Source organism: Struthio camelus, chromosome 12 (genome assembly GCF_040807025.1).
Source record: "Struthio camelus isolate bStrCam1 chromosome 12, bStrCam1.hap1, whole genome shotgun sequence".
Classification (NCBI taxonomy): domain Eukaryota; kingdom Metazoa; phylum Chordata; class Aves; order Struthioniformes; family Struthionidae; genus Struthio; species Struthio camelus.
Genome location: NC_090953.1, coordinates 9,813,291 through 9,828,749, shown reverse-complemented (window position 1 = coordinate 9,828,749; position 15,459 = coordinate 9,813,291). Strand labels below are relative to the sequence as shown.

The 15,459-nt window shown below is 44.7% G+C and overlaps 1 protein-coding gene across 6 annotated transcripts in view; it reads right to left on the bottom strand.

The window, feature by feature from the left end:
* Positions 1 to 15,459, bottom strand: part of FANCI (FA complementation group I) — a 25,151-nt gene extending 9,692 nt beyond the window's left edge. For 5 of the 6 annotated variants that reach the window (XR_011143676.1, XR_011143678.1, XR_011143677.1 and 2 more), the window contains exons 1-23: positions 15,294 to 15,459; positions 15,074 to 15,146; positions 14,357 to 14,487; positions 13,806 to 13,962; positions 13,666 to 13,723; positions 13,056 to 13,097; positions 12,080 to 12,203; positions 11,085 to 11,170; positions 10,789 to 10,921; positions 10,428 to 10,520; positions 10,015 to 10,151; positions 9,006 to 9,186; positions 8,332 to 8,419; positions 7,647 to 7,777; positions 6,941 to 7,011; positions 5,907 to 6,021; positions 5,399 to 5,521; positions 4,400 to 4,468; positions 3,053 to 3,154; positions 2,039 to 2,221; positions 1,822 to 1,943; positions 1,251 to 1,415; positions 431 to 610 (exon numbers count right to left, since the gene is read on the bottom strand). Coding sequence is in view for 3 of the 6 variants with exons in the window: in XM_068958156.1 (XP_068814257.1) it covers positions 431 to 610; positions 1,251 to 1,415; positions 1,822 to 1,943; positions 2,039 to 2,221; positions 3,053 to 3,154; positions 4,400 to 4,468; positions 5,399 to 5,521; positions 5,907 to 6,021; positions 6,941 to 7,011; positions 7,647 to 7,777; positions 8,332 to 8,419; positions 9,006 to 9,186; positions 10,015 to 10,151; positions 10,428 to 10,520; positions 10,789 to 10,921; positions 11,085 to 11,170; positions 12,080 to 12,203; positions 13,056 to 13,097; positions 13,666 to 13,723; positions 13,806 to 13,962; positions 14,357 to 14,487; positions 15,074 to 15,146; positions 15,294 to 15,377 (2,648 nt within the window). In the remaining 3 variants the exon portion in view is untranslated. The remainder of the gene's footprint in view (positions 1 to 430; positions 611 to 1,250; positions 1,416 to 1,821; positions 1,944 to 2,038; positions 2,222 to 3,052; positions 3,155 to 4,399; positions 4,469 to 5,398; positions 5,522 to 5,906; positions 6,022 to 6,940; positions 7,012 to 7,646; positions 7,778 to 8,331; positions 8,420 to 9,005; positions 9,187 to 10,014; positions 10,152 to 10,427; positions 10,521 to 10,788; positions 10,922 to 11,084; positions 11,171 to 12,079; positions 12,204 to 13,055; positions 13,098 to 13,665; positions 13,724 to 13,805; positions 13,963 to 14,356; positions 14,488 to 15,073; positions 15,147 to 15,293) is intronic. The other variant, XM_068958158.1, reaches the window with a different exon arrangement.

Here is a 15,459-nt window from a genome sequence, read left to right as displayed (position 1 = left end):
ACAAATGCTCTGCTAAAGCACGCGTCCCTCTTATAGCTACAGTGTAAAATAGATGTAAGTGAATTTTAGCGTCACTGGATCCCAGAGATCTCAAGAACCTAGCCTGTAACCATCCTACTTCCTCTGCGACTATGACCAACGAGCCAAAACTCTGAAAGGGCCTAAGTAAGTGCTGGACAGGGTTTGGTTTTTCCAGGCCAAGTACCATTACCAGAGCTGTATCACTCGCTCTGGCATAAAAAACTTTGTGCCCACATTTGATTTCTCAGGAGCAAAGAAAGGCAATGATCTCAACCCAGAGTTAATTATTGTTCTAAACAACAGTTACAGACTGCATTTTTCAGATGAAGTTTTGAAGAAAGAATAAAACACCCCCGCAGTGTCTCACTGCTTTTTAGGGTTGATGTCTTCATGTTCCACAGTGACTTACCGTGTGATTCTGCAGAGGTTCTGAAACATCTTCTCAAGGTTTTGTCCATCTGGTCCATCAGTCTGTCCTGTCTCCTCCAGTTGCTGCATTTTTTGCAGAGCTACGCTGACAGCATAGCGCAAAAACTCGGTGCTGGAACGCAGAACCGCCAGGCTTTCCTCATGGCTTTGAGCATTGTCCCTGAAGAATCAAAGAACAATCATGGAATTGAGAATGCACTGAAAAAGCATAGGGATGGCCTAACAGCACTTCATCTCTGCACACCAGAGCTCAAGTCACAAACAATACACTACACAGAACATAACTATCTCTATACCTACCGCTTGTTTTCAGTTTGCTACATAGTATTAAAAATTGTATTGATTCACAAATAAAAGGGCTGGCTCCATTCAGTGGAAAAGACCATTTGTTTTGGTAGCTTGCAGTAAACACTCAGAGAACAGAGTTCCAACAATCTTTCCAAATGTACTAACATGGCTGGAACTGACGTCTACCTCTGTTCTGTAAAGGTCTGGAGCTCAAACCTGAGTTTGTTGCCCGATAATAGCCCAGGACCGGAACAGCAGAGACTCTTCAATGTCTTACGAGTCACGAGTACAGTCCAGGGAAGCTGATGCACCGCTACTGTGAGTTGCATGGCTACAGTTTCTGCCTGGGCTATGACGCTCTCCAGACAATGAGTGCTTTTACTTTGCATGCTTTGTATAGAAATGCAATGTCTGAGCTGTGCATATGGAGCACAAGAGAGCCAGCATGCAGACACCATGAAAATGGCTTGTGAGTAGGCCTTCAGGCTACTCCAGCTGCGACAGCTTCTCACCTGAACAGAGCTGTGAGCAGAGTAGATACAAAACCCATGGACAGGAAGCTTCGAGCAGTTTTGTTGCCTAAGACAGATTTGTTCTTTCCAGCTTTCTCCTTCAGGATTTCAGACAGTTTGTTGTAACACGTAAACAGACCTAGGACATCCTCGAATTTGTTCTTACTGCAACAAAACAGTAGAAAGCATTAATGGAGGAAATCCAGTCTTACTGGTTCCCCATTTGAACCTTTAGTTCCAAATTACACAAAGACACTTTCTAGAGGATATAACCATGACATGTGACACCTCCCTTCCTCCCAAACAGTGGATATCCTATCCATTCCTTCTTGACCTGCCCTTCTACAAAAGGTCACATCACATCTCCTGCGACACACAATGACATTCAAAAGAAAGACATCCCCCAAGGTTCTGTGAAGGTCTGTACCACAAGGCACGTAAACAAGGAAAGCAACATCCTGTTTCTGTGCTGGCAATATTTCCCTTTACTTGCAAAGGGTGTCTCCTATACTCTGAAGAGCTAGCACAGCATAGCACAGCTAGTGCTGAAGGGCAAGATTTGATGTTTTACCTGAAATTCCCTATGTTGAAATTGTATTCTATCAGGACCTCACAGACTCCCATCACCAGGATGGCATAGATATTATTCTTCACACCAACACCAGAAGATGAAGAAAAATCTGCTGATTTATCCTAAAGATAATAAATGAAAACAAGTGAAAAACTTTTTCAAAACCTCACAAGAAAAGCGTCTTCTTCCATCAAGTCAAACTGAAAATTTAATTTACCAGTTCAAAGTCTTCCAGCTCACTCTTGATCATTCGTCGTGTGACAGAGTCTAGCATCTCTTCAAAGTTTTGCTGAAATCCCACATCCTCCTCCTCCTCCTCCTCCTCTTCTACTCCTTGGTGTAGATGCACAGTGCTCTTATACCAGGCTAGACAGTGTTGGATACAGCTGAGCAGATGGGCCTGAAGGAAGTAGCCACACAGTCACACATTCTAGCTGGAGGTCACAGTCAGAAGTGGAACAGCCTGTCCCATGCCACAGGCTAGACTATGATAGTTTGAGGGCCATAGCTGCCTTCAGAAGTTCATACAGGTCTCGAGTATGTCTCATTCCCAGAAGAGACTTTCTGTAATCCTACACACACCTACCCAGTTCTCATAAAGGTCTTCAGACAATGTTACGTGCATGAACTTGCCTATACAGGACGTACAGGCTTAGCTCCTTCTGCTCCTGCAGCCCAGCTACCTCAACTGCTGAAGGAGATGGAGAGGGAATTTCCAATAGAGCCCTCACTCTAGCTGACACGTCTGCTCCCTTCCTGGGTGTGCTACTGCAGCACAGCATGGAAGCTTCCTTAGGGAAGGATAAAGTGATGAATTTGAATTTGTTCCCTTGGAAATCCTAGAAATCGTTGAGATCTCATCTCCAACAATATCAAAGGAGCAAGGTCAAAGTGCAGATTCCTTTCCCCCAGACAAACACACACTGTGCTACTATTCTGTTTAGAATTAAGTTGATGAAGGAAAAAAATTGGGTTAGCTCAACAGAAGATAACAAAACTACACTGTTCCTAGAGCACTTTTCACACTGGTCCCCCAAATCACTTAAACAGAATTCTAGCTGATAATCTGAGACAGGGATGAGATGCCCAGCTCTGTTATCATTAAAACAGCTGCTGCTCCAAGTTAGGAGGGGGTGAAGAAACACAAGATACTCAACTCCTGTAGGAGCACAACTGAAAAACTGGTGAAACAGAGCTACTTGCAGCTGTGGCCAGCCTGTATAGCTCTTACCAGCGGTTCTTGCAGAAAGACTTGATCTCCTTGAACCACAATACACCCCTCAAGTTTCAGTGGGGGCAGTAGGTCTGGTTGGGGCAAGTAATATTGCTTTATCTGTCAAATAAACAAGAAATAAAAATAACCAGTTACTTAGTAACTGAACCTCTTGGGTTGTTTCAGCACAGAACCTAAAAGAACTTTGTATTCCATTCCACAAAGGGAAAATTGGCACTATGATAATGGGACCATACATGTACCTGAGCCATAGCATCTGCTGTATGAGTAACCAAAATCCCCCGTTTAGTTGCTCTTGGCCAGCATAACAGGTCAATCTAACCACTTGCTCCTGTGTTCCTTCAGCACGCAACATCACTTGCATTTCACCTACAGTGTCATTCGTCCTTTAATTAGTAAGGATCAGTAACCACTCCTGTCCCCTTGCACACATGCTGAATGCTTGGCCCTGTTATGACATCCAGCGTCTTGGCTTGGGGATGCAGACGATTATGGAGGTGAAACCTAGCACTGAAATAAACCCATCTGAGACCATGGCTTGCCCAAATTCCTGGCTGTTTGGCACACCACAGGAAGGAGATATGCTCCAAGCACTGATATAGGATCAGAATTGAATAGGAGAAGTTTCATATAATGATGCTATAAAATTTTATACATTTACATCAAGTTCCCATTACGTGCCCTCTAATACCTAGAAGCTGCCTTGGCTCTGTTCTTGTTCCCTTCTCAGACCCTATACCGGCATACATGGCTGGGAAAGCTGGAATTAGTCAGCACGAACTCTACAGATGATTAAAGGGAAGAAAATTACTTGTCTCAAAGAAAGCACAATCTGTCCAATGGATTGAGGAAATGTGATTGTCTTGTTGCCATGAGCAACACTGTTGGGGGATGAGTTAATCCTCCTAGATCCTACACGGACTTGGATACCTTCCCTATGGGCGGACGGCAATGATAATTACTAGGCAAGATCACATCCTTGGGAAAGTAGGGGAGGGTAACTGTCGTGCACAGCTAAGAAAGAGGGAGCACACAAAGCACTTTGCTAGGCAGCATGCTTCTCAGACTCACAGAACTGAAGGACTGGAAGGGGCTCCAAGAGATCCTTGCTTTTCCATCTGAGACAGGATGTGAACTGGTTGCCACAGATGTTTACCTAGCCTACTCTCCGAGTATAGCAGGGATTCTAACACCTCCCTATAGGATTGCCACAGCACTTAAGCATCCTCGGAGTGAAAGAGAGAACTATTTTCCTGATATTTGACCTAAATTGCTTGTTATACTGGTTGTAGTCCAGAATTCTCAGAGCCCTCTCTCCGCAGGCACGTGCAGAGGGTACTTCACCTGGGACAAGAGTGTTTCCATTATGGAGCTGGCAAGCTGGGAGTTCCTGCGAAGGACATCATAAAAACCCTGAAGACAGAAAGAAAGGACAGGTTGGCTTACAAAGGAAAACAACCACACACGTAACAGGCTTGCGTCACAAGACGGCAACAGCCCTTTGGCACTGCAAGTAACCATAAGCAAGTAATAGTGCGCCCAGTGTAAAGTCGCATACATGGCAAAGCAAAAGCACAGCACGAATTTCCTCACAGGGGGCCTCTCACAAGCTGCATCTCCCTAGCAGTGGTGGCATCAAGCCCGGAGTGACTTTCCCATGCTATTTAACACTAGTATTAGATCCAGCTTCAAACTGTGAAATCCTGCTTCAAAGGCAAAACAACCCCGTGGGGAAACTGGAGGAGGCAAATATCCTTTAGTTAGAGAAGTCTCAGTGGACGGATAAAGCAAGTGCAAGTCCTGTAGCGACACCAATAAGTCGCCAAAAGTCAGTCCAACCAAGTCAAGGAAGAACTCGTCCCTTAGACGAGTTGCAAAAGGAGGGGAGAAGGCAGATCCTTCACGGAGTCATTAAGGAAGCTCCCCCATGTTCTCCTGCCAGGGCCCTCTCTTTGGAGTCTATCATTAACTCCCAGCAACAGTACTCCTATTCCAATCCCTGTTATAACACTACTCCCCAATGGTCACCAAATATGCTTCCTATTCCCTTGATCGCATCAATGAAAGAGATTGACACATTTTTGCTATCAAGCAACGCATCAAACAAGACAGACACACAAATGCCTTCAGGCTTAGAATAGTTCAAAATAAAGAGAAGCAGGAGAATTGAAAAAAAAAAAATTATAGTCCTTGGGATAAGTACCTGTGTCCCATGAAGAACATAATTAAGATGAGGGACCCTTTTCCACAAAAACACGGCCATTATTGCCCGGAGCTACAATAGAACCAGACTACAGAAAAGCTACTAGTTATTCAAAAGGAGATCGAAGGATCTGTGTTTACCTCATATAGCATGAGTCGGACATCCGCTTGCTGGCTCAAACATCGCCTCAGGCTGCCCAGGATTTCCAGGCAGAAGGCCTCATTAGCTGCAGAATTATAGCAGGCATGAACATCTGCCTGGACCTGAGAGGGAATATTAGTCACGTTACAGTGGTTACAATTCTTAAATGTCACAACACATAAGGAAGGTGATTAGGGGCCTGACCCCTAAACAATCATTGCGATAGTCCTTAGCATGCTGTCAGGCTCTGCATCATCATCATGGAGCACTGTGAACACTCCACAGCACACTGATACTGGAAAAGATAGTGACTCTGAGAGGCTACATTCCTAGATCAGCTTCCCTTTGCACACTGCATTTCCAAAAACTTTCCCTCCAGCACTAACCCTTAGTGGAGTTATATTTTGATTTGGAGGAAACACTCCACGCTGAGACATCTCAAAGAGTCTCACGTCTCATATGCAATATCTCACACATCTGCACCAGGGGTTGTAGAACAGTACTCACCTGAGTGGCACCAATGGCCTGGCTACACTGGGAAGAGGACAAGCTGCCCAGAACCTTGAAATTTCTCAGCAGAAGTAAAAAGCCAGCCACTGCAGCTTTACGAGCATCAAGCTGTCTGTGAGTCAGGGGGAGAAAAGAGCAGCTTAAAGAAACACAGAAGAAGCTCAGCAGAAGAAAGATGACCAACTCAGTTATGAAAAAGGGTCCACAAATACAGAGTGAACAGGCCACATGGAACTGCATTTCTCAGGACAGCAACACAGTCCCAGGCAGTTAAGAGCTCGGCAGTTTGCTGAGAACTCCTTAGCTCTTTGCTCTCGCGTTCAGTTTTCTTTCTGCCCTTACCAGAACCCCAGACAGAGACCCAAGCATTAAAAGGCCCTTGAAAACTTGAAAAGGAATTTCTCACAGCACTCTTGTACATTTCGGAGTTGGAAAATTCTTAACAAAAAGCTAGTATTTTGCTTTGCTCACTGAAACCCCAGATTCTTCCCCAAGACCAAGTCCCTTGTATCGAATAATAATCATAAATTATGAATTCTGTATTCATAACCGGGCAGCCACTGCTCAACAAAATCCAGTCTATGATCACAGCATTACGAAGACAGCACAATGTATTGCTCAAAGCATTACCAAGACAACAAGCCTACTTTTCTATCACATAGTAAAGGATCACAGGGAAGGTGGAAGCTCAGCGTTCCAAGTCAGTGGTTCCTTCTGGACTCTTCCTAGCATCTGGACATACTCAGCTGCGTAGACACATACTGGAACTGTTTTTAATTTTGTCATCTTATTTGAATTTCCCAATAGCTTTCAGAATTTCCAAGACTCATCCAGCCAGGGGTTGGGATTTTTGTCTCATCGGGAAGGGCTGTGATTGTATTACTGTCCTAGGCTAAAGGGGAAGGAAATGCCACCATTTTCTTATGGGAATAACACAGCAAGACGACAACCAAAGCAGAAAAGTTTATGTCAGCTCTAAAAATGTAAGTGAGTTGCATAAACCTTTTCAAAGAACCCCCTTCCCAGCTTACCTGGAAAAGATAGCTTTTTGCAGAACAAGTATCAGGGAGTCCCTCACTGACATGCTGACTTTGAGCAGAGGCTGGAAGGGAACAGATACTCTGCAGAGAAAAGCACTAAGGCATGCCAAGTCCTGAGTGCATGTAAGCTCATCTTCCCCAGGCCCATCTGGCCTTGCGTTTCCAATACTGTTATCAGTATAGTATGAAACCCAAAGTATTTTAAAATAGTATCAAGTAAAAACCCGAGAGCTGTAACAGCAATATACCTTAGGAGGTTAATGAGAATATGGTGTACAGGTCTGGGAAAGAACTGTTGTCCGCAACTTGGGCTAAGCAGGTAGAAGTTTAACCCCAGGGCAATATTTCAGCCCAGGTAAAAAGAAATACCCACATGGAGCTTGGATGGAGACAAATCAAAGCGACAGCCACAGCTGTTCAGCTGAACATTGTATACCTAGATTTCTACACTAGGTAGCATCTGGGAATCTTCCAGATGAAAGGTCAGCACAGAGCAGCTCCTGTACCATATGCTTTTTGCTAGAGGGCGCACGCAAATCCACACTTGAACATTTCCACGATACTCTGAAGAACCTACAGCAGAGCATTAGGGCTTATTTTACAAGAAGGGTAATTAGGCCAAGCATATAATTGTGGCCTAGAGCTATCACTGGAACTAAGCTAACGAGGATACTCATGAAGAAACCCCGAGCTTTACCTGTACTGCCCTGAGAAGGCCTTGCACTGTATCGAGGGGCAGAAAGGACAAGTTGTCAAAGGTCTCTGTGACTTTAGAGGATGAATTCTGAAGCACAAGAGGAGCAGACACAACAATATTGGACAGCAGGTCTGAAAAATAAAATGGCAAAAGGAGCAGCTGCTACCAAGGGCAAAGAAAAGTCTACATTAAGGAATAGGGCAAGAGATTTTTGTAGAGATAACAATTATAGAATAATCAAAACCCTTTCATTAAACGGAGAGGTCATGATGAGATAATCATTGATAATCTGAGATCTTCTGCAAGCACAAAGTGCAACACACCCACAACTCTGCTACCCCACCAGAGGGCACTAAGGTATAAGAGAAGGCTGCAGCGCAGGCCTCTCGGCAGCCCTAGGGACTCCCAAGCACCTTCCCAAGGGTGAGGAGGAACACAAGGCTAGGAACCTTTAACAAGTTACTGACGGATATCTGTGCGTCAGCTGTTCCATGGCAACTGCCTGCACACACGCTCTCACCCTGTGATAAACGCAAGGTGATCTGAGGTAGCTGACTGCTCAGTAAGAGAAGGGAAGGAACAACTGATTTTTTTGACTTCAGGTCACTTCAGCAGGAACTTGTTCTGAGAAGCCATGTTCTGAGTGCCCACAGAACAGGGCTTGTTTCTCTCTTTTTCCTGTTACCTATGAAGTGGCTGACAGGAGAAGCTGCTTTTGTGAGGACTCTGTTCAGGACCTGCTCAAGAATATCACTTCTGATAGGCTCATGGACCTGAAATGAGAAAGAACAATAAATAAATTCAAAATCTAAATAAATTTAAGATATTCCTGTACATAAGAGCGCAGGCATTGTCTAGTACAAAACAAAGCTTTATCTAAAAGGTAAACCAGGACTGGTTGCCAGCAGCTCCCTTCAGTTGTATTCACACAGACTGATTCAGATTTCATCCTAGTCTAGTAAGAACCAACACAAAAGTGAGAGACGCGCAGTACATTAGGAAAATACTAGGGCACGTCATCCGCAGGATGCAAATTTATCACTTAAGTAAAGATGCTGGTTTTATTCCCAGCTCTGTCAGATTTTCTTTGTACCTTTCCATTTCTTTACCTTCTCTGCAGTTTCTCAGATTCTGTAATAGGGATTACACAAATATCGTGATAGATGGAACACATTAAGTCTTTATAAGGAAGACTTGTTCCAATCCAGCTGGAACAGACAGGAGATTAAAGCTAGTATCGTTTGTAAAGCACTCTGAGATGATGGATACAGCAGGCAAGATTTTGACTCTATTTATCAAAAGAGAGTAAGAACAGATTTTTTTCCCTCCCTCCAGAAAACTCTCCAAACTGTACTCTACCTTAAAGGTTTCTAGCAGGATACTTGCTCCAAGTCTGCAAGCCTGTTGGGCTGGTGTTTTTGAAAGGCCATAACTGGTCTCAGCAACTTTTCCTCCAAATGGCTTTTTTGGTTCATACGATTCCATCAGGTTGAAGCCAAGATCCACAAGCCCCTGAGTAACGTGGTCCCAGCCAAATGCACTGAGGAAAACATTAAACAGACCAGGAAATAAACAACTTAATCACAGGAGAAAGATGGATTGGAATAGTCAACAGTAAAATCTTCCGCAGTCATGCCAGGGTCCAAAGCAGCAGTGAGAGATGCTTGATCACACCTGGGGAGATGACATCCCTCACAACCCTGTGACTACGTTTAAGCTGAAGGGAGGTGCTTGGCTCAACACATCCTGCGGTCCTGGTTCTCCAGCTATTAGACTTCTTTACAGTCCAAAGGTTTCCCTCCTACAAGGAACAGTGTGCACTCAGGTCTCATCTGAACATGACACTAGGGTACACTTGGGAGCCATAAATACCCTACAGATCCTGAGTCTGCAAGTCAGAAAGGAAGAGAGAAGAAAGCCTTACATCAGACTAAAGGACAACTGATGACAGATCACAGAGCCATCCCCCAAATGTTTAAAAGGACTAACCATGTCAGGGGAAACAAACAGCGAACCTTCCACTTATTCCTTGATCAGAACACAAACCACACAGCAGGCAGCATGACTCATACTGTCAGCTGCTTTCCCAGTAAGAAACAGTTCAGGCTCCTGATCAGCTTAGTCCCCTGTACCACCAGATGCTGAGATCTGGGGTGAGGAGGGCAGATGCAGCCCTCTAATTTTTTTTTTTTTTTTTAAATTAATTCACCAGTATAAAACAATGATTGATAAAACCTTTGGATTTTGACAGCGTTCCATGCTGGCACCTTATGGGCAGTATTTAGGAACCCAAAGAATTCTAGCAAGGCTGAAACTCTCCCCCTCCCAAAGCCCATTGAGCATGTTGCAGCACATGTCAGCAACTCACCTGTTTTCCACCACTTCCAGAATTATGGCAGTTACATCATATTTTTGAGGAAACAAATCCTGCAGAAACCTGGAGCCCTGAAGGAACTGCAGGTCCTTGCAGCTTCTCACGATCGATGTTTTCAAGAAATCAAATATCTGGAACATAAAGTCAGTGACAGTGAGGACAATATCTTTGAAATGGGATTTGCATTGTCTGGAGTAGGCTCCAGTAAGGGCATCAGACAGAGCACAACTCCCAGTATAGGTTGCCAAAAACCTCACTTATTTCTCAGGACTGTTATACCAGCCTTACTAAGTGCCTCGAGGATAACTTGCTACCACATGCAGTACAGTTCTGGACAAGGACTGTGGCCACGATAGAGCAAAAAACATTTACAAAGACAACTCTCTGCATACTGATCACACACCTACCTGCTCTTGCAGTCTGTGTTTTACTGCCACCGAAAGCAAAAGAGCCACACTGAAGGGACATAGGGCTGCACAAGGGTCCTTTTGTTGTTCAGTCTAGAGAATAGCAAGTAATAGTCAAAAAGCTTGTTAGCTTCAATTGCAGCATCCTGCAACTACAAGGAGGCCACTATGCTGATATCACACAGCTCTTTCGGATTAGAAAGGCACACGTCTCTTCAAACATACCATAGCACTTGCTAAGGTTAATATGACTCGCACCACACAAATGATTAAATCCCTCTTCTAGAAAATCTGTTCGGTTGATTTTAAAAGCTCAGCTTGAGCACGTTCAAGTACAGTGCCTGCCCCATCTTTGTCCTACCTTTAGATGTCTGATTAGTTCCTCGCCTAGGTCTTGATCCAGGTTGATAACAGAAACGATATGGAGAATAACAGTGCCTTCTACGTGGCGGAGCTGGTCTAAGGGCATTGTGGCTACTTCAAGGTCCACTGATCTATAAGATTTATCAGAAAAAACAGCCATTCAACATCATAAACCATCTCTTAAGTGTCAAGAAGGACATACTTGTGCAAGGTTTGACGGTTCACATTCAAGGAGCACTGGGCAGAACATGGTGATCATAAACACACAGGTAGGATGACAGGAAAAGAACTTACTGTGGAGCTCTTTGTTCTTCCTTTTGTTTCTTATCCAGCTGATTGAAAAAACTGATGATTCCTTCTAAAACAGCCTTCTTACTGCCCTGCAAGGCAGGACATTACATTAAACCACTGCATGTTCTGCAGTACGCCAGAGAAATACATTCTATTCCCACATCAATTACAACTGTCACAGTATCCTCTATTCCCTTTCTTACATTGCTTTGGTGGGGCTCCTATGCTGCTCATTTCCGTAGGAAGTGACTCTGGTTTAGTTTGCATATTTCTTTTGATTGCACTTATCAAAGAGTTGGAAGAAGCTGGATTTGAGGCTCTACAGTTTTTTTTCCCATTATTATTATTACTAATTAGAAAGTTCCTTTACGTTATAATCAATTCAGAGGGCTTTCAAACTCCTAAGCTTAAGCCATTATATTTTGGCCAGTGGATCAAAACGACCTCTTATAACACACATGTCATTTGTCTCTGCCTGGATCACTTTTGTTTTGGCTCAGTCACAAAATGAAGCAAGCAGAGGAGCCATATCACTCTGCTGAAGGACAGGTACATCACTGGCAGCCTCTGCTTGCAGAAAAAGCACACAAATGAGACAATTCCAGTACAAGCCAGGATACAACCCAGAAGCGTCATACTGCATGAGCTATTATTGTACTACAAGTGAGCAGACCCCAAAGAGTGAGCAAATCCATACTTTAGAACATTGAAAACAATCTTCTCTGCCGTCTCCTGGGTCTGTGCTCATCCCTTATTTCCTAAAGGTTCCTTGTCACAGTTCTCTGCTAGGAAGAACAAGACTGGATCTTCCTTAGAGCACTCAGTCAGCTTCCTCAGGCTAGGAGTTAGGAAAAAAATAAGTCTCACTCTGTCCTGCTCCCCACAGCACCGTTTGGGAGCAATAAGCCTCCCCCAAAAATCCAGCCTGTAGCTCAATCTGTGTATATTCTTTCTTATGACGCATGCTTAAGGGAAGGCCACCTCCTGTCAGCTTTTACCTTTGCAGAGAGCAGCAGCAGCTGATAGACCAGAGGAGGTATTTCCTGGAGGTCCAATTTGGAGAACATCCTCAGGACCTTTTCCACCACAAACTGCAGCTCCTCTGTAGTTAGTGGGACATCCCTATAGAAGCAAAGATGCAACTTAATCATTTTCATTAATTTCCTCCAGAACCTAATTGCCGATTTAAAACCTGTAAGTAGACAAAGAGCCTTATGGTACAGGCAGCTAGTGATCCCCAAGATCCTCACCAAAAGCAGTTGCCACAGATCCCTCAATACACTACCACTGTCCTAGGATCCTATTCCAACCTTCGGTGCTTGCATCTCCCTCACATTATGCTTGTCCATTAGCGCACCACTACCTTATCAAGGCATAGATTAAAAGCCACAATCCTGAAGTCAACTATACTCAAGGAGCAAAACCAGTGCAGTCACGCATCCACGTGAAGACTGGCTAGTCCACAGCTCTAATCGAGAACACCAGCAACACCCTTATGAGAAATAAGGGAAGGATTTCAGAAGGATTTTAGTGCCTTCATTTGGTCTGACAGAGGTCATTAAGAAAGGAGATAAATAGGTGAAGCTCACACTAAAAGCCAGAGAATATAGTCTTCCTTGGAAGGACTAATGCAAAGGGAGAAGTGACTGGGCTTTATTTATTTATTTATCATCTGTGTACAAAATAAAGCATAACAAAAGTCTGCTCCTAAGCAGCAGAATAGCCACTACAGAAGCGGCTCTCACAAGTTGGGACAAACATCAGCCTCAGAGCTATCTCAGAGCGTGCCTGTCCAGCTGTATCTTGTATCAAAATGGATCTGATCTGTATGTTCATCAGTGAAACCATCCACAGGCCTATACCTGGAAGGGTACACACCCACTCACTATTCACTTTCTACAAGCGGCACTTGAAACAGGACACGGAGATGTCTGTGGCGCAAGAAAGTGCCAGTGCTGGAGGAAGAAGACTTACCTGAACATGTTGGCAAGATGAATGACACTGCGAGGATCCCACCTAGTAAATCAAAAATACCTCAGAACACTGGAACAAGCAGAATTATTTATTATTGATCCCTGCTCTCCTCATACACAGCTATTCAATTCCACCACTTCCCTGTTGTTTTCCAAAATGAAATTTCCTCCAAAAGTCACCACTGCCATGTGTTAATCACCCAGACTTAAGAGTGGTTCTGAACTGCTCTGGCCCCAGCAAAAAGTACCTAGAAAGGAGAAAAATCAAGCACTTCCTGACATCAACTCATGCAGCAAAATGCCAAGATCTGGGAACAAGGTGTTCCCTTGCCCTCCCAGCCAGAGGAGACACTGTCATGGAGGACACAGATTCACAGAGCAGAATAGGAGAGAGAAGGTGATGTCCAGTTTAGGCTGGCCACTTGTCAAAGCACAAAATGAAACACACTGTTTTGCCATATAACTAAGAGGGTGAAGGGGCTACAAATGCTTCTAGCTCGGATAGCACCCATATGCTATCACAAGAAATCTTGTAAAAAGCCAAACAGGACTAGGCACCGACTCCTTTTGGGGAAACTAAAGCATGGAATAGCTGGCAGAGACGCACATACTTGCTGGAGCAGAGGGTATTTATCAGCTGCTTCTTAAATTCTTCCCCATTCAGTTCACCTGAAAAAAAAAAAAACAAGCCTTTTAAGAGCACATTCCAGAGGGAATGAGGATAGGATAGAGAGAAAATGATCACAGCTACCTTTCCCATAAGCCAGGCACTCCTTAGAACTGGCCAATGCAGTAAGAACAGTGGAAAACAACTCCAAGGACTTCCCATTAGACAAGCTGCCTCCTTTAATAACATCAACAAAGAGGGTGGCAAGTTCAGCCAACGCACGGCCTGGCAGCTGGCGAGCCTGTTAGAATACACAGTAATACAAAAGAGCCTGCACATAAAAAAAATTCCACATATATGTCCAAACGATCACCAAAACCCAACAATGGACAACATTTTACACGGCAGTGTTCATAAGATAAGATGGGAATTCACCCCCAAGCCCTCTGTTTTACAGTGCCCTTTACAGAACTGAGCAGTAAGTTAGGTTAATTAAAGGTTTGGGGTTTTCAGTCTATGTCCAAATATCTAATGATAATCACACATACACACCAAATTTCAAAATTAACTAACTTATTCCAGGGGAGGACATAGGATAGGACATAACTCATTTTCCTCAGTGTTTGAATGAAGCATCTCTATCTACACATTAAAGGATACTCAGCAGACTCTGAGAAAGCCAGTCCAAATTATACCTCCAGCATCAGTAGTCCTATGATTTCAGACACCTTGGCCAAATGCAGATCTCCTGACTCCACTAGTGGGACACAATGCTTGTAAACCATAAGCCTTCTGAGAACACCGCTTTCCTGGGAACAAGGGGAACCTTATAAGAAAACGAAGACAACAAAGAAACAATGGGAAAAATTATGCAAGTAACAACATCTTACTAAGCAACAGGAAACGAGCAGAAGGACTAATCTGTTACCCAATTTCAACATCCTATTTTATCTATCTGGTGAAAAAGATAAAATAGCAAAGGAAATGCGAACCTGTGTGATAAAATAGCTGAAACGTTTTCAGCCATCATCATACTCATTGTTTCACTCAATCTGCTGCTCACAATCAGGAAGGGTCAACATTTTGGAAGAAATCAGCTTGGCAGTCAAGTTTCAGCTGACCAGCTCACTTTTGCTCACAGACACCTAAGGGCTCCCGAAAGTGAAGCCCACTCACAAACTCACAATAAGTTGGCTAAAAACCTATTAGTCCAATTTCCTACTCCTCCATAACTATTTATTCATGTCATATTTACATCATACCTGGCAGCCTGGTTCTTTCTAAAAGTGCCACTTCCTCCCGCAGCAGGAACTGCTGCCCGCTTACTTCACCCCACAGGCCTGTCAGTAACCAGGTCAGCAGCGCGGCTGGGGCGACAGCCCCCCAGAAGGGGCAGCTCAGCCATCACCCACCTTTGAAGATCCCCCTTAGCAAGGCCGTCGTCTCCCTTCCCTTCAGAGCTTGCTTTGTCACCATGTCGCCCAGCTGCAAAGAGGAGGGGACGCTGTGAGCTCCCCGGCCCGGCTGCAGGGCCCTCCCCGCACTTCACCCCCGGCCTTCGGGGCAAATCCACCCAGGCCTGGCCCCGGGACACCCCTCCCCACACGCACGGCCCAGCCCGGGAAGCCGCACCTCGCCCTCCCCCAGGCTCTGCAGAGCCGCCTGGAGCCGCTCGGGGGCCTCCTCGGCCGCCAGCGCCAGGATGTGCTGCGCCATAGGGCCGCGAAGGGACCGAGGAGCGCCACCAACAGCCGCCACCACCTCCGCCCTCCGCGCCGCCGCCCCGAAATTCCCGCCC